This window comes from Sceloporus undulatus, chromosome 3 (assembly GCF_019175285.1).
Source record: "Sceloporus undulatus isolate JIND9_A2432 ecotype Alabama chromosome 3, SceUnd_v1.1, whole genome shotgun sequence".
NCBI classification, from domain to species: Eukaryota; Metazoa; Chordata; class Lepidosauria; order Squamata; family Phrynosomatidae; genus Sceloporus; species Sceloporus undulatus.
This window is the reverse complement of record NC_056524.1, coordinates 196,892,801-196,916,206: the sequence shown is the minus strand read 5'-3', so window position 1 is coordinate 196,916,206 and position 23,406 is coordinate 196,892,801. Positions and strand designations below refer to the sequence as shown.

The 23,406-nt window shown below is 40.4% G+C and overlaps 2 protein-coding genes across 5 annotated transcripts in view; one reads left to right on the top strand and one right to left on the bottom strand.

Moving 5' to 3' along the window:
* The window catches only part of EIF3A (eukaryotic translation initiation factor 3 subunit A), a 32,831-nt gene extending 32,097 nt beyond the window's left edge, over positions 1–734 (bottom strand). The window contains 1 exon segment of the mRNA XM_042458689.1: positions 560–734. Within this exon segment, the coding sequence (XP_042314623.1) occupies positions 560–608 (49 nt within the window). The 5' untranslated portion in view covers positions 609–734.
* On the top strand, positions 719–22,989 carry DENND10 (DENN domain containing 10). 4 transcript variants are annotated; one of them, XM_042458710.1, is made up of 9 exons: positions 719–848; positions 8,096–8,292; positions 10,317–10,396; positions 11,620–11,768; positions 12,704–12,815; positions 15,337–15,440; positions 17,242–17,349; positions 18,585–18,679; positions 21,478–22,989. In XM_042458710.1, exons 2-9 carry the CDS (start codon positions 8,236–8,238, stop codon positions 21,652–21,654), a joined length of 882 nt encoding a protein of 293 aa, XP_042314644.1. In that variant the 5' UTR covers positions 719–848; positions 8,096–8,235; the 3' UTR covers positions 21,655–22,989. The 4 variants fall into 4 exon arrangements, with proteins under 4 accessions (XP_042314644.1, XP_042314643.1, XP_042314642.1 ...); XM_042458709.1 differs by lacking the exon at positions 719–848 and adding an exon at positions 4,827–4,982 and having other exon boundaries at positions 15,337–15,437; XM_042458708.1 differs by lacking the exon at positions 719–848 and adding an exon at positions 4,827–4,982.
* Positions 22,990–23,406: the final 417 nt, after the last annotated feature.

Sequence of the window (23,406 nt, the reverse complement as noted above, 5' to 3'; positions counted from 1 at the left end):
TATATATATATATATATATATATAGAAAGAGAGAGAGAGAGAGTACAGATACTGTATGTATATATAGCGTATGTGTGTATGTGTGTGCCTCCAACTCCTTTTTGCTTCAGGGCCACCCTAAACCAAACCTGTCATGGGATTTTCTTGGGGGAAATCGGTCAAGGCCATATGTCTGCTGTACATTTACGAAAGCTGGAGCGTGTGGCTTCGGAGCCTGGCTTTGCCATGGCCGTCCTCTGAGGCTGAGAGTGTGTGACTGGCCCAAGGTTGTCAGCCAGGCTGCATCCACAGTGAGGTGTACCACTTTGACTCTTTGTGTGGCTCTTTGCTGTGGAATTCTGGGAGCTGGAGTTTGTTGTGGGGCCCAGAGGGTGCCAAAGGATGTATTCTTCGCCTCGCGAGAAAGAAGCCGTGCTAAAATGGTGGCGAGGCCAGCCAGGAGCCTAGGCCTATAGACCTCCATTAATGGAGCCCAAGCCGGGCGGGGCGCGGAGAAGGAAGGGGGGGGGGGGAGGAAATGGCGGCGGAGGTGATAGGCGCGGAGGCTCCTGGCACTCACCGTTCGCCCGCTTCAGGGCGTTCTCCGGCCTCTGGAAGTAAACCGGCATGATGGCGGCGGCTCCTTCCCCTCCTTCTCACGCGGACAGAAGAGGAAGAGGCTTCAGGGCCCAGGAGCAGCAGCCAGAGAGCGAGGCCGGAAAGAGAAGGCGTCACGTGACACCTCCCTCTCCTCTCCTCTCCAGCCGCGCGCACGGACGTGTCCGGAAGTGGAGGCCTGGAGGCCTGTCCGCGCGGGAGGGTGGCTCTCTGGCGCGCGCATGCGCCCTGAAGGATTCGAGGTGCAATTGGTGTGTCACTAGTGTCAATTGGCCTTTTTTGTCTTCTTGGAATAGGCGAGCCGGGAAGGAAGGAAGGAAGGGACGAAGTTGTTGGTGTGGTTGCGTTCTCCCACCCGAGGGGCGCGGGTTCGAGGCTGGCTCTCGTCCTTGGCTCCATCCATAAAATACACTCGTCCCCTCCTCCATATTTGCTTTGATCATTCACGGGTTTGAATAATGTTCCCTCTAGGAATCTCTAGGTCCTCCAACGCAACTCTATGGTCAACTTTAACCAAACGTTGCTCTGAAGGAACTAGAGATATTCCTAGAGAGGACACTCCTCTAGGTATTTGTAGCTCTTCCAGCGCAACTCTATGGTCAGTGTCTGTTGGACGTTGACCACAGAGTTGCACAGGAGGACCTAGAGATTCCTAGAGTGTACCTACTAATCAAATCCACAAATATCAAAGCTGCAGATGTGGAGAGACGAGTTTACAGAGTTTGGCTCCGCTTTAACTGCTATGGAATTGTAGGGATGGCAATTATAATGAGATATTTAGCCTTCTCTGGCTGCGTTGACACTGCAGAGGTTGACTCTACTTTAACTGCTCCATCCTATGGAATTCTGGGAATTGGAGTTGTTTGTGGCATCAGAACTCTCCCTGACAGAGAAGGCTAAATGTCTCACAGGAATAGAAACTGTTTGTGGTTTCCACCTAAATGTCTCACATAACTAGAGAGCTTTGGTGTAGCAACAGATTACAAATCCCAGCACTCCATAGCAGTGAGCCATGGCAATTAAAGCAGTGTCAAACTGGATTATTTGTGTAATATACTCACCAACCAGAGCCCTTGGCTTTTTCTCCCCCTCTCATAACTAGGCCACAGTTTCATGTTAAGGCCAGATTGAAATCTCCACTTGGCTTTTTTATTGTTGTTGTTGTTGTGTGTCTTCAAGTCATTTCTGATTTAGAGCAACCAAGGCAAACCTATCAAGGGGTTTTCTTGGCAACTTTCTTTAGGGGGGGGGGGAGTTGCCATGCTATCATGTGAGGCTGAAAGAGTGTGACTTGCCCAAGGTCCCTGAGTGGGTTTCCATAGCCCAGCTGGGATTCGAACCCTGGTCTCCAGAGACATAGTCCAGTGCTCACTTTGGACTGATTACAGCATAGGCATAAACTGCATGAAATGCATATATGGGAACAGATAAATATCTCAAGTGATAGATGAGCATGTCAACCAGAATTGGGCAAAGTTACATTTTTGTTACTCAGTAAAGTGTCAGTCTCCTCTCCACCGCAAAGCACATTTTATCACAATGTTGTCAGTGACAACACTGTCAGGGGCATTTGGGGAGTTGGAAGTGTAATAAAACTAGAACTTTTAAACTGATGCTGATTCAAACTTGTCCACAGATTAAAGAATAAATAGAAATGTGTACCATTCTGATGGTACATAATCTCATAAACCACCCAGCATCTTTCAGAGAGGTTCTGTACAGATATGAAAAAGCAGGGACCCTGAGGAACACTGCAGGACAATTCCCATGGGAAAAGAGCGACAGTCCATCGGCATCCCATTCTAGAAATTATGTTCCAAGGAGAAATGGAACTACTGCAATATACAATCCCTGATCCTCAGTCTAGAAAGAGAGGCTGCCATGATTAATGGTATTAGGATTTGTTGAGGGATCTAGGAGAATTAACACAGTCACTCTCGCTCTCTCTCACACAGAACAGATCACTGAACGGGGTATTCAACATAGCATGCATCCCAAACTCAGACCTGAAACCAGTATGGAAAATGGTCTAGAACAGGAGTGGGGAACTTTTGACTGTCCAGTTAAATAATATTTAGGGAGCTGCTGATAACAGGCAGATTAGAAATGTTCCCTGTTTTTGCAGTTTTTAGGCTGCAGTGAGCCCTGCCCTCATTCCCAGTGCCACAAAAACAGAAGGAAAGGCGACAGTTCAGGCTTCCTCAAACTCAGATGTCTTTGTGGAGAGATAGGAAAATAAGATATTTGAAGGATTTGTTGTTTTTTAATTGTCCAGCATATGCTGCTCTTGCAAGGAAGGGATAACAAACTGTTCAGTAATATTATTTTCCATCTTGCAGATGGTCAGGAGTGAAACTGAGACATGTTAAACCTGTATTACAAAGATGAGAGGAGAATGAATAGAGTGTGAACTAAAATAGTGCTGCTCAAAGTGGTGGTCCAGAAAGGGTGCCAACCTGTGAAGCATCGGTTGTTGGTCCACAGCAAATTTCAAAGAAATAAACAATATTTATCTTACATCCACACTGCGGAAACAATCCAGGTTGACACCACTTTAAGTGCCATGGCTCAATGCTGAGAAATGGAGTTTAGAGATATTTAGCCCTGTCAGAGAGGTCTGGTATCACTAAATAAAAAAAAAAATAAAAAATACAAATCCCAGGATTCCATAGCACTGAGTCATAGCAATGAAAATGGTATCAAACTGCATTATTTCTGCAGTGTGCATGCAGCCGCGGCCTCAAAGGTGCTACAAGATCTCTTTGCATAGAGACATTCCCAACTAACACAGCTGTGTCTCTGAATTCTGGGAGTTACATTTTAAATTGTATCATTTTAAATTTGCCATTCGGCACGTTTAGTCCCTATATTGGGAGAAAGGCATAATATAAGTAAATAAAACAACAATAACAACGTATGGGATCCAAGATTGGAAAGCCTTGGGCCTTTAGTTCAATGCCAAAAACACTTCAGGAGTCTACAAGGATGTATTCGGTTTAACAGCCACCCCATTGCTATTTTTTCATTTTTTAAAATAAATTTTATTAAACATGTAAAATCATAACAGTCCTAACACATAGCACACAAACATCTAAAATCAATTTTAACACATATATAATTTACCTTAATTTAATATAACATGACAGATTCACAATCTACAATTTACAAATATCTCTCTTACATTCTACAAACAACTTTTTCCTTCTTCTTTCTTTTATCCCTTTATTCTTTTCCCCTTTTGTCCTTTATACTTCTCTTTTTTCCTTCTCAAGGTATCTTTCCACACGACTCCTTACCTTCCTTTTCCTTTCATCACTCCTCCCCTTTTCTATACCCACTTTTCACTTACTCATACCTTTTCACTTACTCACACCTACACATATACCTGCTCACACTTCTTCCATCTGCCTGCCTGCCAGTACTTTTCTACTTCTCATCCTAAGACTTTCTTTAACAGTATCATAGGTCCAAAACACACTGCAGAAATGATCCAGTTTGAAACTGCTTTAACTGCCCTGGCTCAATGCTAGGGAATTCTGGAAACTGTAGTTTTGTGAGACATTCAGCCTCCTGTCAGAGAGAGCTTTGGTGCCACAATAAACTACAAGGGTTCCCTAGCACTGAGCCAGGGCAGTTAAAACAGTCTCAAAGTGGATTATTTCTGCAATGTGCTTTGGACCCTAGTTGATAGTCTTGTCTTAACAATTTTTCCTTAGAAATCCTGGGAAGTTGCTTAGAAGTCTTTCCTTATTATGGTCCAAAGCACATTGCAGAAATAATCTAATCTGAGACTGCTTTAACTGCCCTGGCTCAGTGCTAAGGAATTCTGGGAACTGTAGTTTTGAGAGACATTCAGCCTTATCTGTCAGAGAGCTTTGGTGTCACAACAAACTACAATTCCCAGAATTTCCTAGCATTCAGCCAGGGCAGTTAAAGCTGTCTGAAACTGGATCATTTCTGCAGTGTGTTTTGGACCAATAATTCAGTTGAATACAAAAAATAAATAAATACATTCTTCATATATCATCTCTTATGACTTATGCCTACAAACTTTGTCCTGTCCCATTTCAATATTTACAACCTACTTACAACCTATTAAAGAAAATAAAAACCCCTCAGGCCCCCCTCCAGCTGCACCATGGCAGGCTTCATCCTGCTGCTCTCTGCTGGTCCAAAATGGAGCCCCCAAAAACACACACCGGAAGCTGGGAGGCGTGTGTTGACTCCATTTTTTGTTCTCCTCCTCCTGATACTGCTAAGAGGAGGAGGGCCATGATGATGGGGCTAGGAGGCCAGGCCTGGCAGTCGGGAAATAGGCGGGGTCCAGGAGGAGAGAAAGATGGCAGAGACAGAGATTCAGCGGCTGTTGGGTGTGGGGCTGGTTGGTAAGTCTACTTCTGCTCTCTGCTGCACAAAATGGAGGCAGCTTTGGGTGCCTTCTTTTCTCTTCCCCACAAACCCTGAAACCCCCCCCCCCCCCTTAGCCACCCTCTTGCTTGAGAAGAGAGCATTTTCTTCCATTGCATCCATTGCTCTGGGTCCTAGTCTCTGGAGCAGCAGAAAAAAAGCTTGCTCCCTCCTCAGCATGACATCCCTTCAAATATTTTAAACAGGGCTATATACCTCTTAACTATCTCTTCTCAAAGCTAAACATACCCATCTCACTCAATCTATCCTCATAAGGCATGGTTTCCAGACCCTTCACCATTTCCTTTCCTTCCCTTGAAAAGCCCTATTCCACCTTGTAGGGCTGTTGGTAAGGACAAATAACCAGACAGTGTCCAAAGGAGAAGGGTGGCCAACATGGTGAAGGGTCTGGAAAACATGCCTTATGAGGGACTTAGGGAGCTGGGAATGTTTAGCCTGGAGAAGAGAGGGTTGAGAGGTATATGATAGCCCTGCTTAGGTATTTGAAGGATGTCATATTGTGGATGGAGCAAGCTTGTTTTCTGCTGCTCCAGAGAACAGGAGCCAGAGCATTGGATGCAAGCTACAGCAAAAGAGGTTCCAGCTCAACATTAGGAGGAACTTCCTGACAGTACGGGCTGTTTGACAATGGAACATACTTCCTCAGAGTTTGGTGGAATCTCCTCCTTAAAGGAGAAGGTTGGATGGCCATCTGTCAGGGGTACTTTGATTGTGAGTTCCTGCATGGCAGAATGGGGTTGGACTGGATGGCCCTTGGGTTCCTCTTCCAACTCTGTGTTTCTGAGAGTGTGGAGGAGTATGGTTGTGTGGCCTTCTCTCCTCGATGCTTGCTTGTGGGTTAGGGTGATAGAGAGATTGACTATGTTGAAGGAAAGGGTGGGTTTTTCAGGCTATGAGGCTGTGTTCCAGAAGTTTATTTCTGACATTTCACTAAGCATCTGTGACTGGCATCGTCCTCTGAAGGTGCCAGCCACAGCTGCTGGCGAAACGTCAGAAGTAAACTCTTCTAAAATGTGGCCTCATAGCATGAAAAACCCTCTAAAAACTATGGATGCTGGCCATGAAAGCCTTCGACTTCACATTGGAAAAGGGTGAGTTTGTCTGTGTTCCTCTGCTGTGTTCAAGTCAGGGGTGCTGTGATTGTGAGTTCCTGCATGGAAGGGGGTTGGACTGAATGGCCCTTGAGGGTCTCTTCCAACTCTAAGTTCTATAAATCACTTCTGACTTATGGAGACTCTAAATTGAACCTATCATGGGATTTGCTAGGCAATTTTTTTCAGAAGGGGTTTGCCATTGCCATCCTCTGAGGCTGAGAGTGTGTGACTTGCCTAAGGTCACCCAGTGGGCTTCATGGCTCAGAAGGAATACGAAGCCTGGTCTCCAGAATTGTAGTCCAAAGCTCAAACCACTAAGTCACATTGGCTTTCTGTACAAGAGTGGACTCAACCCCTAAAACTTTTCCACAGGACTGCTGCCACATTGTGGAATTAATCCCATTTGACACCACTTTAACTGTCGTGGTTTCACTCTGGGATTTTCAGTTTGTTGTGGCACCAGAGATCTCTGACAGAGAAGGCTAAATAGCTCACAAAACTAGAAGTCCCGGAATTCCATAGCATTCAGCAGTCATTAAAGCAGTGTCAAAGTGCATTATTTCTGCAGTGCAGATGCAACCCTAGTCTTGGGGTGGGGGGTGGGGGGTAGGCACATATAAAGTGATTGAATCCTCCCAATTAAAAACAAAATGTGGAAATCTACATTAACTATACGTTAATTCTGTACTATAGATGCAGCCCTATTATTATTGTCCCTTCTGTGTAGTTGCAGTCCTGCCTTTGAAGCTCATATCCCCAGATAAAACCCTTAAAATCATAGGTACCTGAATATTTAAATATGGAAATTCTTTCCATAGTCCTGTAGTCTTAATTAACATTCAGTGCTACATAAGCAGTTTATGTATCTTCCTAATTGCACTGTATATACATACTATTTGGTTTGTCAACAAATGTGGCAAAATGAAGTCCTAATGTTTAATTGTTCTGTGTCAGAAGTCCTTATCTGACTGACAGTGTTTCTTTCTCAACACGGAAATAATTTAGGGATAGTTTCATTTACTGTTGCTATGTGCTTTCAAGTCATTTTCTGACTTATGGCAACCCTAGGACGAACCTATATCATGGTTTTCTTGGCAAGATTTGTTTAGAGGGGTTTGCAAGTGCCTTCCTCTGAGGCTGAAAAAATGTGATGCCCATGGTCATCCAGTGGGTTTCCATGACTGATCGGGGATTTGAACCCTGGACTCCCAGAGTCTCACACAGACCTCTACACCACACTGGCTCATTATTTACTAAATTATCATTTACTGAGCACCAGACTATATAGAGTATAAAAAGGGTAAGTCTAGGTTCTCAGGAACTTGCAGTCTAAATTTCAACACGTGGGAAAAAAAGAGGAAGGGGCAACAGGAAAAGAACATTTGTCATTGTTTCATGACATGTATTTAGGTTTGGTTACAGGTTTAATGGCTGTAGAGTACAGTGGGCCCTTGGTATCCACTATGGTTTGGTTCCAGGACAGCCCATGGATACCAAAATCTGTGGATGCTCAAGTCCCATTAAATATAATGGAGTAGTAAAATGGTGTCCCATATACAAAATTGCAAAATCAAGGTTTGCTATTTAGAATTAATATATTTTTTAAATACTTCAAAGTTGTGGATGCTTGAATCTGTGGATAAGGAGAGCTTTTACTGTATGGGAACATCTTATAATTTTTAATGCTGTTCCAAAAACTTTAGACTAAGCATTAGGGAAATACATAGCTACGGATTTATGCATCAATCTATGTATAGTACCAATCTATGTATTCCATAACATAAATTCAAAACAGAAACACCAATTTAAAATTAAGATAACAGATGAATGAAAATCTCTGTGTGTGTGTGTGTGTGTGCATGTGTCTGTGTAAAATGTGAGTGTGAAGGTAAGTGCAATAAATGGATCTGATTAACCAATCAATTTACTTCCTTGCTGCTGTTGGCATTCTCACAGTGAACATCTTTCCACCATAGAAAAAGATACCAATGGAGATGCTTTGTGGGTTTGGTGTTACCCTTCTACGACAATTGAATTAAGAGATCTCTTGTTGAGAAAATGCTGCCTTACAGATGAAAGCAAACAGCTTCACACCTTCATATTTGGTCAGTACAGAATGACATGGTTTTACATTACAACCATGGACGTTCAAGACTCTTCAGCTTTACAAAAGGTAGGAATGGAATTCTAAGGAGCTTGGTGTAGAAGGATAACATGTGCATATTATGATCCTATGAATGCTTGCCAGCAAGACATTTGACATGCCTGCCAATCTGTCTGATTATTTATAAGTACAGCGCGCCCGCGCCATACGCAGGTGCACCATACACGGCTTGAGCATACGCGCTCAAGCTGCGGGGCGGAAGGGGCGGCGCGTCCCATTCAATTGAATGGGCGTGCGCGCCTGTTGCGCGCCGCGGCGGCTGCCGTGCACAAGCCCCATTGGAAACAATGGGGCTCGAGCATAGGCGGAATTTGCCTTATGCGGCGGGATCCGGAACGGATCCCCGCGTAAGGCGAGGACGCACTGTACATCTGTATGTCTGTTCATAAGACATTTGTTGCCTAATCGGTCTTTCATTGACATAATATCAAAAGTGGAAGAGAATATAAGAACCATAGTATTCCATGAATATATACATTTGCATTCAAGACTAAATTGGGAAATTGTGTAAAGTGCAAGGTGCATTAGGACAGAGAAAGGTATACTAGTATTATAATATGACTCTGGGGAAACACCTTAATAACCTGTCTTTTCCGGCTGTCCTTTCTTGGGCAGTGCTCATGTGCCAGCATATAGTTTTGTGGCAAAATGATTTGGCCATAAGCCTTTGGGTTGATCATCTAAGGCTGTAATCCTAGGCATGCTTTCCTGGGAGCAGAACCCACTGATTCTGTGTGTGCATGCATACATATGTGTAGTACACCTGCACATGACTGATAATTCATCTGTGGATTCCTGATCAGCTAGAGCTTTCATGTTGGTATGTAACTGTTGCAGGGATGATGGTATAACACAATAATCCCTTAGAAAACTATGGCTGGTGTAACATTTGACCAGATTGTTTCAGATTCAAGAATTAACAAAGAGGTCTTCTGAAGTCAGAGCAGTGTTGAAGAAAATAAAGCAGCAATTTAGAGAGTCATAAAATCATATATTTCTAATGAGCATAGGAAACATCTCTACACTGAGCCCGACTACTGGTCCTTGTAGCTTAACAGGCAGGAACTACCCAGAATTTTAGGCAGGCTGCTTTCCTAGCTCTACATGGATATTCCTCATATTCCCTGCTATCTGCCATTTCCAAGTACTTACCTGATGTTGGTATTGCATCCAAAATCAAGTGAGATCACTGTGTTCAGAGTGATATAGTGGTTGAAGGAAGTCATTAAGTGACGAATACAGATAAGAATATTGTTGTGGTTGTCTTATTTTATCTGCTTTCAAATTGGTTGTCTCTAGAAGTATTCCTTTGGAATTCTCCTTGATATTTGTTTAGCTGCTTCCAATAATTCAAATTCTTCCGCTCCTCCCCCAATACATACTGCTTTGGAAAATTTCAAATATCTGTAACCCAGACAGCAGACAAGCTTATACACATGAGTGATTGACATCAGCTTTGTATGTGTGACTGTGGAAAGTGCTTTCTTTAAATCCTAAAACTTTCTTTTTTAAAAAAGGTAGTAAAACATTCAAATCCTTATTAAACTTTGATGCTAGATTCAAGCATGCATGTGACTACATGTTTAGGAAAGCTCTTTGTGTTAAAAGTTTTAAAATATTGTTGAACTTGCTCATTTGTTAGAAGAAGATTATTGCAGTCTTAATGAGGTTAATAGGGGATGAATGGAAAACACATCTGATATAGGGTTGAATCTGGATTTAATCACACTTAGAGCAAGCGCATGAAAATCAATGGGACTTAATCATAACTAAATTTCACAAGATATGACTGAAGCTGGTTTCAAATCTATATAAACAAGTTAACCTCTTTATTTGCTAGAAATGGAGCAAAACCAAATCCATCAATTTTGTTTCATTTACTGTATTCCAATGAGATTCTGAATTAGTTTGGGCACTGGTTAGTTTGTGTTGGTGTAATGTCTTGCATATGCAATATAGTGTAGTGTTACAATGGAATATTGGGGTATAAAGCAACACTATAGAGCAACGTTTTCTTTCCATGTGTTGTATAGGTGACACATTTTTCCATTGTCTTGACTACTAAAGACTTTAACCCAGAGAAATATGCAGCCTTCACTCGGATCCTCTGTAGGTGTGTATCACTCATCTGTTTTTTACTACAGCTGCAAAGTCCCGCCCACCACCGTGAAATGGCAACCCTAGGTGAGGCTGATAGGACTTGTAGCTCAAGATATTTAGAAGGCTAAAGTTTTCCCCCATCTGTGAGATAAGTATTCTATCAAGGTTACCTTGGGACAAGCAAGAAAGTAAATGGACTTTATTGGGTTTTGTTTTGTTTTGGGGGGGGTTGTTTTTTGTTTGTTTGTTTGTTTTGAGACTGGTGGCAGATTTTTTGTGAGGTCTTCTGATTGCCAGCTATTTAAAAATAACAAAGGGCTTTTTTGTTGTAGTTGTGAACCTTCAAACCATTTTCGAGTGGAGTTTTCTTGGCAAGATTTGATTAGAAGGGAGTTGCCTTTGCCTTTTTCTGAGGCTGAGAGACTGTGACTTTGTCAAGGTCACCCAGTGGGTTTCCATGGCTGAGCAGGGATTTGAACCATGGTCTCCAGAGTCATAGTCCAAGGCTTAAACCACTACACCACCCTGGTTCTCAAACTGTATTGCTGTAGTGACAAAATATGAGGTGTGTGTGTGCTTTGAAAGACTTTTCTGTAAATGGAAGTGTATGTCTTTTGTAACAGGTTCCACTTGGTGGACATGATGTTCCTGTAAAAAAACAAAAAGCCCAAAGAATGAACAAACAACTAAATGGATCCCACATGCTTTTTATGAGACTGCTGGTGTATTCCATTAAAGAACTAAGGCTGTATTGATTGTCATCCTCCTTTATAAAGTCTCCCAGTTTGCAATTCATAACAAGGCTTTTTCATTACCAACATGTAGACTGCAGCATAAATTCTCTTTAATTTTTAAAAACAGGATTACTCACTGCTTCCATTAATTTTATTAACCATAAATAAATAAAAAAATATTTATTTATTTTGTATTGACCCTTTCTTTACACTGTTTTAAAACCTAGGACTGTTCTTTTAAAATTTCGAACTTTTTTTTTAAAAGAATGTTTAAAGTTGCCTTGAAGGTAACTGACAGAAGGATGGGGTATCAGTGATTTGATAAGTACTGTAATATCCTGAGTCAGACATAGAAAGACAAGTAAGCTTGTGTATGAAAAGTATGTTTGGCATATTAAATGAGCAGTCAGATTTTTCTTAGAGTGGTTGCCCTGCTGCTTTGTATGTAATGTTCTGCCACTAGTATAAAGTTTAAAAGATGGAGATCTATTCTCTTTTTCAGAATATACCTAAAATATGGGAGTCCTGTGAAAATGATGGAGAGTTATATTTCTGTCCTGACAAAAGGAATCTGCCAGAGTGAAGAAAATGGTTCTTTCCTAAGCAAAGATTTTGATGTCCGAAAAGCTTACCTTGCAGGTTCAATCAAAGGTGGGAGAAATTCTTCTAAGTCTTTATTTTAATGAAGTATATTTATGTATATCTTGTTTTTCCTCCAGTGAGTTCAAAAAAACATCTATAGCTTCTTCTTCCTCAGTTTTCCACTTTACCCTTACAACAATCTTGTAATTCTGAAAGAGAATGACTAGCTCAAGGTCATCCAACAATTTAAATGACTGAATATTTAAAGGAACCTGGGTGTTGTAAGTCCCATTCCAATACTCTAACCATTATATTACACTGTCTGTCTGTCTGAGCATGGGAGAATTGGTTTGTTGAATAACATCAATGTGTTGTCATCCCCAAAAGAAACATTTCCAAGCCCTGCTGTTTGCTTCCATTTATGGATTGCAGCACAGAAGTTGCAGAAGTTGTTTGGGGGCGTTTGGGGCTATTTTCAGGTGGAAAAAAATCATCCAAAAGTTGGCCTGAACATTTTTAAGAATTGGGGCTGAGGGCAAGTGTGGATTGTGAGCTGCTTTCAGTTGACAGGCCACACTTTCCCCCAACCTTGCTCTAGTCTTCGCCTGTTGTGGTATAAGTACAACCGGATCACTCCTGCCTGTTCTCTCTTTATAAGAGTAGGAGAGAATGTTGAGCAGTTCTGGGAACTGTTGTCTAAAAAAGTAACTTTTCTAACCTTTGCTCTCAGCTTCCTGTTTTTGTGTTGTTTTAAACTATACAAAGGCAAAGTCAGAGAAAGAGGTATTTCATGTACTAAAAATGTAATATAAACCATTGTTTCTTTTGGCTCCAGAAAAGATTCCACTTGGCAAATTCCTTATCATTCCAGTAAAAAAACTTTCTCATGATAAGTAGTTAAAGTAAGTTATTGCAAATACTACCGTACTTAATTATGTTGTTGCTATCTATATATTTATTAGCTGCCACACTAAAACTCTTTTCTTTCCTCCTTTCCATTCAAGATATAATTTCTCAATTTGGAATGGAAACAGTCATCCTGTATACTGCAGTTATGTTAAAGAAAAAAATTGTAGTGTATCACCCAAGAATAGAAGCTGTCCAGGAGTTTACAAGGTACAGCACATAGATGAAATAAATAGTCACCAAGAGGTATGGGTTGTATTCAGCCTTTTCTTTTTTTTTTTTCTTTTTATTTACAACCCAAACCAGCCCATGTTTGCTTCCTATGTGTTTAGAATCAGAAGTACAGACTGATATAATTCACACATGATGCTAAATCTTATCCTAACAGTGTATGTATAAGCCCCAACCTCGGCTTTCGTATGTTCCAACCACCCAACTCCCACATGATTAGGAGGTCTTCAGCTACTTTTAGTTTTGCTTTCACAGAATCTTGCCTTGTCACTGTGTGGAAACGACATTAAGATTTAGAACAAACTCAGGTTTAATAGGACAGCTTCACAAGCAGCTTCTGGTTTGAAGTTGGCTCATTTTGGAGGGGATCGAAGGACCATCAAAATGGTGGTGTTATCTTGCATTATGTACAAGATCTTGTAACTTCCATTAACTACACAACTCACACCTTTACCCCCAGGTCCACACATCTTCTCCCATGTTTTTCCATTGCCTTTTAAGGAAAACTCAATTTGGAAAGATCAATGGTCTTCCTACACATCTGTTCCTGTGCCCTGGTACATTTAGTTTTTGCAGAGGGGAGGGAGTGTATGAGTGATGTCATGATTCTGAGTGTCTCCCTTCTTTTTGGGCTCCCAATAGCAGCCAATAAATATAGCACTAAGTTAGCTTGACACAATTAGTAGCTAATTCCCTGATGTTCATGCAGAGGATATATTCTTCCTCAGTCATTGTCATTGTTCAAGAAGAAAAGAAAGGCATTAAGAAGGAAGAGATGGGGTCAAGGTTTCTCAGGTACTCTGGGACTGCCAAACTGGGACAACTTTTTAAAGAAGAGAGTGACTTCTATCCCAGATGAAATCAGATGTGTAGAAAATGGAGCAATTCTTCATATATCAGGCAAAGATCCTAGACCTGACCCCCTCTCCCCACCATTTATTTTTAAATTAATTCACTTTCATCTTCGCTCAGTACCCACATTAGGGAAAGGGGGCCTCAAACTCGTCACACCAATATTCATGCATCCTTCCAAAAATAGACCATTACTGTATGTGTAGAAAATGGGAGCATAAAGAGATGGTTTGAAAGTGCAGGCTCTGCTTAGATAAGAAACTGTAACAATTAAAAGGAGAGGCAGAGCAATTGGGGGCAGACTAAACTAGCTCTTCTAGTAGTGCTCACTTCTATGAATCTGTTTTAAAGGGTTTGAAATTAAGCAGAGGTGAGTTAATGTGGTGGTGACCTGAAAACAATTTCCTAAAATAAGTAAACCTCTATGGGGTATGGTCCCCCCGCCCCACCCAAAGATGGTGGGTAGAAAACAGCAGGAGAAATGGGACAAGGCTGTTCAAATCACAGGTGGAACAAAGGTGGAAACAAAACTAACTTCTGCTGTTTTCCAAAGCTGGTCTGGAGATAAACTGTGTACTACCTAAATGAAAGTTTTTCATGGGAATAGACTTCAGAGTCATAGCCACATTAGTTTGAAATAGCCACATGCCAAGGGGTCTTGGAGCACCTTTGAGACAAACTGCAAAAGAAGTTGTAGCATAAGCTTTTATAGACTTGATCTTATCTGTCTGCATGCCTCTGAGGAAGTAGACCATGTCAACTAAAGCTTATGTTACAAATTCTTTTGCAGTTCCTCTCAAAGGTGGTGCAAAATCCCTTTGCATATGGATATGTCTCAGAGGTCTAACCCCATGAAAAACATTCATTTCTTCTTTCACATAGGTGGTGAAATATTCCTTTGCATACCAAAAAGAATGTAAGCCTTCTGCATTTGGATTCTGTATTTAAAAGAAGTGAGGGGAGACACTTGAGGAAGTGCAAGGACTTGTGCTGGAACCAGCCTTGTTTAGCTAACCACAATATTTCTTAGAAACAAGTATTTACAGTTCCAGTCAAAACACTTGTTAGTTTCAAAACAAGCCAGATTCATATCAGGAGTTTGGAAGCTGCCTTTTTTGTGTCTCTCTAACCAGTCTTTGTTTAAAGTAGAATAATCCATATGCAATAGCAGAGATTCTACAGAAGTAAAACTAAACCCTACCAACAGAGGAAGGATGTGAGATGTGCATGAACTATGTGACTGGAATGTTTCCAAGTGCTGTTTATGGTTCATACAGTTCCAATCACTTGAAAGGAGAAATCAAGACCAAGTTTGTTGCCCCCTCTGTGGGTGAATATACATCACCCTCTGTGCATTAGAAGGATTGCATTGGCATAGGAAGGGGGCATGTTGTACTCCTGCATGCTCTAAATTACAATGAGGAATCTACATAAGTACAGCAAGCTTCCTGCTTCAGACAGCAGGCATACAGTCCTTCAGCATGTGAACAGCCACAGGAACACAGCATAAGGGAGGATATAGCTACTATACCCCTGCTTACCTCACTCCTATGAGTGCAAAAATGTGAAAAAGCATGAATCATACTCTTTTTAAAAAACTGAATGTTAAAATATGGTCAGTATCATACTCTTTTAATTTAATTTTTAGGACTCTACCAGCCTTGGTATGGCATCGGCAAGATTGGTCAATCCTTCATTCTTATGTACATCTGAATGATGATGAAGTGGAAGCATTAAAAATGTGTCCAGGTATTAGTAATAAAGGCTGTGATTCACCACCTTAAACACAGTGATTAAATTTTCCCTTTGCTATAAAATAATCAGATAGGATCAAGTAGCAGAAAGCAGTATCATATAACCCAGGGACATGATGCTGGCAGTAACATTATACACTCATCCCTCCACATGTGCAGCTTTGACTTTTGCGGATTTGATTATTCACAGATTTTATTATGTTCTCTCTAAGAATATCTGGGTCCTCCAGCACAACTCTATGGTCAACTTTAACCAAGTCACACTGAAGGATCTGGAGATTTCTAGAGAGAACACTTCACTAGGCATTTGTAGCTCCTCCAGTAAATTCTGTGGCCAATGTCTATTTACCACACAGTTGCCCTGGAGGACCTAGAGAGTCTTCTAGGCATTCTTCCAGGTAAAAACATAGTGTTTTTGTTATTTGTGGTTTTTCCACTTTCGTAGGGGTCCTGTGCCCCTAACCCCAGTGAATGTGGAGGGACGAGTGTATTCTTACTTGTTTATCCAGGCATTTGAAACTTTTCTATCCTAAGTAATATGAGCTGTTTTGGATGTTTCCTGCATTTCATTTTTGTGTGTATATTGTTAATAGTTTGCATTGTGTACTCTATGAAGATTTTTTATTGCATTTTGTACACTGATCTGGTATTTTAACATAGATGGTGGTACAATTTTTTTAAAAAAATAAAAATGCTTTGCTAAAGCTATACATTATAGGTGCTATACTCTTTTAATATAGTTGGTTTTAGTCCCACAAATATTCAAATCATAAAGAACATAGTATTATTTGTCCCTTAATATTAGATCCTTGCAATATGACTTGGTTTACCTACAGTGAAAAGCAATTAGTTGTACAGTGCGCCTGCATCATACACAGCTTTCAGCATACACTGAAGCTGCACTGGGAAAAGGGGTGGTGTGCTCCATAAGGGCTAATGGAGCATGTGCCTGTGGTGCACGTGTGCTGCCGCATGCACAAGCCCCGTTCATTTAAATAGGGCTTGAGCATAGGTGGAATTCCCTTTACGTGGGGGGGCGGCGGTCCGGAATGGCTCCCCCGCATAAAGGAAGGGCAGACTGTACCATTTTTAAACCCCTCTTCCTCCTCCCAGTGTGTGTGTATGTCTTTGTGTGCACAATTCTTTCTGAAATATTTTAATAGTTACTGTATTTCATATATTGTATGGGAAATGTTATGCGGTGATTTTTCCCCACAGACTGCAAATAGAAGAATGTATAGTATGGAATTTTATTCATACATTTTTCTAAGTAAACATCAAAGATGTCAACAGAAATTCAGTGTCAGCATTACTGTATATACTCATGTATAAGTCTAGAAATTTAGGTAAAAAAATCAATCCAAAAACCTGAGTCAGCCTATCCACAGGTCAATGTAAGTACTGTACTTTAACTCTTATTTAAAAGAATGAACCATCCCCTGGTGAAAAGCAAGAGTATAATCTGTCCTGGAAGCACTGAACCCCACTAGTCTCTCATCCATCCAGCCTTAAAAGTGAACACAAAGAGTTATGTCTGCTGGATTTTTGTAAGTTCTTTGACATTGTTTTGCTTTGCTTCATCCTTTAGATCCTTTGCTATATGCCCCTAAATTTTACCTTTGACGTATACACGGGTCATATCAAAATCCATAATTCTGGCCTTAAATTTTGTCCTCGACTTATACATGAGATTGACTTATTGTCGAGTATATACGATAGATGGAAATAATTGTATTTTTTATTAAAACTAGCATGTGAAAGACCTTGCTCAGTAATCATGTCAAATCTTTCCCAATCAGGTTACATTGCTGGATTTATTGATTCAGAAGTGAGCAACAGGCCAGATCTCTATGATATATATGTAAATTTGGCTGAAAGTGAAATTACCATTTCACAGCAAGCAAAAGGTTTGTTGGCTATGTGATTCTGACTTTTTAATATTTCATCTTGTCTTTGTTAAGAGCAGATTTGAGAAGAGTTTGGTGCACCTTTCTAACCCAGTGGGGAAAATTTACACCTCCATTCTTAAACCATCTGGAGTCCAATATGTTCTAAATATATTGGTCACTAAACTAACAGAAGCTTCAAAAGCAAATGCTGTTCTTTCTAAATCTGATTCCCAACAAAGATGAAAACCGTAAAAGATGTCCAAAGGATAATCAAAGCAGGGAGAAAAATATATGAACAATAAGGGTTATTTAAAATATATCAAATAACAAAGGTGGGACCAAGATTAAAAATTACTCTTTGTTGACCGTAGTTTTCAATTGAGATGAATGGGGTTAGATCAAAGTGATACTATAAATCAGTGGTGTTTCTTAGCAAAAAATGGAACTAAGGAAACACTGCAGACAAGAAAGAGACAGATAATAAAATAAAGTAGCAAAAAGGATTTTTTGAGCCCAGCTGTAGTATGACAGTGATTGCAGAAAGATGAATGTTGGTGTGAATAATCCTTAGCTTGTGGAAAAGAAAGTTTATCTTTATTTTCTCTGGAATTTCTTGGGCTATTAGCAGGGCTGGGGAGTAGGAGTAAGGAGTAAGGGTTTTTTACAAGAGTAGGAATAAGAAGTAACAAAATATATTCCTGTTATTATATTGTACATACAAACACCAAAAAACAATTTTATTATATTGCACTGGGGAAGGGACTGGGAGGCAAAGAGACACACTTGCACACAAACAACACACACACACACACACACACACCAGCCTTGCAAAGCAACCAGGGCTTTTCCCCAGGGCTGGGAAGTAATAGTAGGAGTAAGGAATAAAGGTGTAAGAGGTTTTTACAGAAGTAGGAGTAACATTAAGAAAAATATCCTACTCCAGATTAGGACAAACAGTAACTCCAAAAATCACCACTACTCCCCAGCCCTGACTGTTAGGAGTCTCTGAACATAGTGTCTGTGATTATGACCATAGCCTATAGAACATCAGTTTCCAGATGTTACTTGACTACAACTCCCAGATGGTCTCATATTCTCAATAATTGCTGACACTTCTGGGAATAGAAATCCTGACAACCTCTAGGGACCCAAGACTGGGAACCAGTTCTGTAGAGTCATTTGTTACTGTGTTTTTTCTATACCGAATGGTACAAATGAATGGCACTGCCTTCTCTTTCTCTTTTTCTCCATAGAGGCAATGACAATGGGGAAACTGCACAAAGAAATTGGGCAGCTCATTGTTCAGTCTGCAGAGGATCCAGATAAATCCAACAGTCAAGTTGTTAAGGTTAATCTTTTGGGATTATTTCCACCTTGAACATACTTTCGTTTCTAAAGTATTGTGATTTTACTTTTTGAATCAGAAAACACTGGTTCAAATGATTGCCTAATCCAAGAGGCATCTTGCGAAATATGGCCAGTAGAAACACCCAGAGGGCCACAGGTTATCCACTTCTCACCTAAGCCATGGTTTAAGTCAGTAAGTCTCATATGCTGGATATCAGCTACTAGAAACTGCAGCCAGCTTGTCCAGTGGTCAAGGATTCAGGGAACTGAAGTCCAAAACATATGGAAGATTAAGAACTATTGGTTAGGTAAGTGAATAAGCTGTGGCAAGATATAGACTGCCAGGCTCCTTTTTCTCTGCATGTGAGGAGAAAGAGTAAAATCCTCCCCTTTAATTTGAGAAGAAAACTGCAGTTTTGCATGACAAAATACTGTGAGAATTATTGTTTGTCCTAATATATGTCTATATAAAACTATTAAATTGCAAATGAGAGTGATTTCACAGGATATTTAAACTGAGGATGCAAGACTTATGGTCTCAATAGGGAACTATGGCCTGAAACAGATAGGCCAAAAGGGATGCGTCAGGCTGCGTTGGGGGCATGGTGTTCACACAGTTCATGTCCCGACAACACCCTAAAGGTAAAGACACGGCTTGAAAAGGAGTGGGGAAGGCAGTTTAAAACAGCAGCAGTGGGGTGGATTGGGGCCACACACATGTGGTTGCTGCGGCACTGGGGCGAGTGGTGCTGGGGCGGCCCCACTCCGCCCTTTTTGGGTGCTCTGTTTCGTCCCAAGTCTTAGCAGTCTAACCTAGATCAATACTAATTATAAACATACTAGAATGTTTGTCATTGTGGCTAACAGAATATATTGTACGAGTTAAAAGTAAATAAATGATTTTATTTTATTAAAACATTTATATATCACCCTGTATCATTAGATCTTAGAATATCATAAATAAAATAAGTATAAACAAAACATTAAAGTAATAAAAATAAAACATTATAAAAGCATATTAAACCATTTAACATTTTTTAAAAGTTAAAACAGCGTAAAACCATGTATATGTGGATAAAACAATTAGATCCCTAACATAGTTTTCTGTGGGTCTTTTGGGCTATGCGGACATGTTCTAGAAGAATTTATTCCTGACGTTTCGCCTGCATCCGTGGCTGGCAACTTCAGATGCCAGTGCCGATTTATGTTCTCTTCCATCCCAGCATTCTCTGACTATACCAGCCACAGATGCAGGCGAAACGTCAGGAATAAACTCTTTTAGAACATGTCCGCATAGCCCAAAAGACCCACAGAAAACTATGAATGTCAGCTATGAAAGCCTTCGACTTCACAGACCCCTAACACATCAATAAAAAGTCATGTTTTCAGTTGACATCAGATTGAAGCCGATGTTAGTACCAATTAGTCTTCCAAGGTAGAGTGTTCCACAATGGAACACCACAGCAGAGGAGGCTCTCTCCTACTTCCTGTCCATAAAGGGTCACTGCTTCATTCACCAAAGTATGTGCTTTGCATGCCAAAGTCCAATCCAAGGCATCTCTAAGTAGATTTTATAGAGATGTGTCCAAAACTCTAAAGACATGGCCAGTCAGTGTTCATTTTTGTGTTTGATATTTATATACCAGCTTCCAGAACAATTCACACTGTCTGGGTAGCCAGAGTCTTGATGGTACTATGCTAATGTAAAAAAACAATTGTACAAGTTTCTGCACATACAAAGAGGCTGCATAAATGCAGCCTCCAGTGCAGCCAGTCATGCTGCAAACACACACACAAGCAGGGACATAGACACACAACCTCTCTTTCAAAATGCTGACTTGGCAGTTGGGGAGTAATTGACTGTCATGCAAGAGGTAACCTAAAGGCCTTGGTGCTCATTATACAATCAGTTGTACAACTGTGAGGTCCAGTGTATATTTATGCTACGTATAAAGTGCAAGAAATCTTGACCATTATTGTATTGTACTCAAATTACAATTTGAAAATTTATAAAACTGAAAACAGCAGCAGTCTGACACAAGACCACAGCACATTAAGTATAGATAGTTGAGGGCCAATGGTCTCACTTGACACAAGGCAGCTTGTTACTGTTTTTATTCCACACCAAGTAACTATGCTATTCTGGTGCTAAGTACACTTTCACAACCAAAGAGCTTCCTGGACACTGGTCTATGCTATTCCAGGAAAACATTTCATTTTTAAAATTATATTAAGCTGTAAACATCACTTGGCATAATGCATTGTTGGATAGCATGTCACACAGGTACTATACATCATTCTGAACTATTAATCCTGAAACGAAATGTTCAAAGCACACAGTCTCTGTCCTACAGGAAAAATAACACTGTTTCTGAGTGGCTCCACCAGCAAATCTCATGCACCCTATTCTGGCAGTACATAGGATGACATGGGAAAAAGTTAAATATGGGTAATGACATCAAACAATGATTTTCCAGTTTTGAAATGTAGCCAACCTGAGAACTGTCTGTAGTTTCAGGGACCATACTGCACAGTGGCTCCAATATTCTCTAGGTATGCAGACACTGATAGTGTATACTAGAAAACTGATCCTCTCCACCATTGGTGGTTCCTCCTCACCCTAAGAGACCAATCCTTCTGTTGGATTTGATTAGATTCATTTTGGGGGGGGGGGGTTTACTCATGAGAACTTTAAGCTATCCTTCATCCTCCTGACTTCAGTCTATTGTCTAAGAAGCTGCTCTGACCACCCTGATTTTATTTTTGCTCTTTTTATTTTAAAATTATTTATACCTGCAGGACATTTCACTGAAAACAAAAGAAATCTTGACAAATCTGGCCTCCTTCACAGAGGTTCTCTGTGACGGCGAGAAGCCATCCCTTAACTTTGAAGCACTGAAACAGAAGCGATTTCCACCGGCAACTGAAAATTTCCTCTACCATTTAGCAGCTGCTGAACAAATGCTTAAGATCTGATGTCTTGGACAAACCTCAGTATAGCACTTCAAAGGAAAACTCCTCTGTGGCATAATATTTTATCCCATATCTGTGTAAAACATTTAGCAGGGAAATACCGCATTTTTATCTTCATGCAAAGGGACTGAGTGACAAAGATTCCTGCAGTGTGTAGTGGGATGCACTTCCATTTTTCTAGTTCTGACATGATTTTCTACGAGATGCAACAGATTTTTAAAGACAAAGGAAAGGCAAAAATCTACTATTCTTCCAGCAAAAGATGTGAGGGCATAGTTGTTTTGAGCTGCAAGTGTCTTCTGTGCATTTTGGTGAAATTATAATGGAAAAGGTTTACCAGCATTATTATATAAACAGAATGCTTCATAAGTGATGCAAAAGAAAGAAAGCCATTTAAGTTAAGAAGAAAAAGTCCTTTGTCTCGTCTAGCTGTTTATACAACTGCCATGAAGCCAAGGAGGTATACACATGACTGAAGTCCTTTGAACATTCAACAAGTAAGTGAGAGGGTGTATAAAATGTGGTGGACAGAGTTGCCAATGGAAGGGACAACTTCACCCCTTCCTGCTGCTTTTCTGCAGCTACACCTCCCCATGTGCCACAGTAAGCATACACCTAGAATCTTGCAGGTTGAATACTGAGTGGAGGCAAAGTGTGCACAAATTCCCATAGGCCATTTATCTGTGAAAACTCAGCAGTCAGGCTGGTTTTCCCATAAAGTTGCCATTGAAGTTTGAATACATGCTTGTGTAGGTTAGGGTTTTAACTCCAAACCATAGATACTATAAATCAAGGGTTTTGCAGAAGTCTGATAACTGAAGGACCACTTCTGCATTTTGCTATATAAGATCCGTTTATGATTTTTGCCTTCATACATATATGCCTTAGCATGTGACTAAATTAGCATGGGCTAAATCAAGCTATTCCCAACAAGAATGTTGTCAGTGCATTGAATGAATGGGCTTCTTAAGACAACACTTCCATAAATCCTATTGAATCAGTGGGTTTTTCAGCCCTATATGCTCAATTTTTAAAAAAGCAGTTATTCCAACCCCTAACACATTTTGAAATAGCATTCATTTATTTAATAATCATCACTGTATTCAGTATTAATTTGAGAATCATTTGGCCTTCATTTATATTATAAAAAGGAACCTGAGTTATATGTTGTAATATAGAAGAAATGGGCAAGAATTGCAAATCTAAATTAGTCCTAGTAAGTTTGTAAGCATGACTACTGCTCCCCTATTTTCAGGGATCTGTCATTCTCTTTTGTACAAAAGTGTATGTTGACCTAAAAATGTCTATATCTAAAAGCCAACTTACTACATTTTTTCAGTTTTGGTATGACTTTTTCCATAGAGATTTAATAGTCTTGTTACTGTGCATTTTCCGTCTTGCAGCCAGCATATACATTTAATTTGTTGTTGTATGCCTTAAAGTCATTTCCAAATTATGGCGACCCTATGGGTTTTCTTGACAAATTTCTTCAGAGGAAGTTTACCATTGCTATCCTCTGAGGCTGAGAGAGTATGACTTGCCAAGGTCAATCAGTGGGTTTCATGGCTGAGCCGGGATTCAAACTCTGGTCTTCCAGTACAAACCACTACAACATGCTGACACTCATTTCATACAGACTGGTATTTAAAGGCTCACCTGGTAGCCAGAGTCAATAAGGAACTGAATGCTGGGGATTGTCTCTCATGTAAACAAAGCTTTTTGTTTCTAGATAACAAAGCACTTGTGGATTGGTGC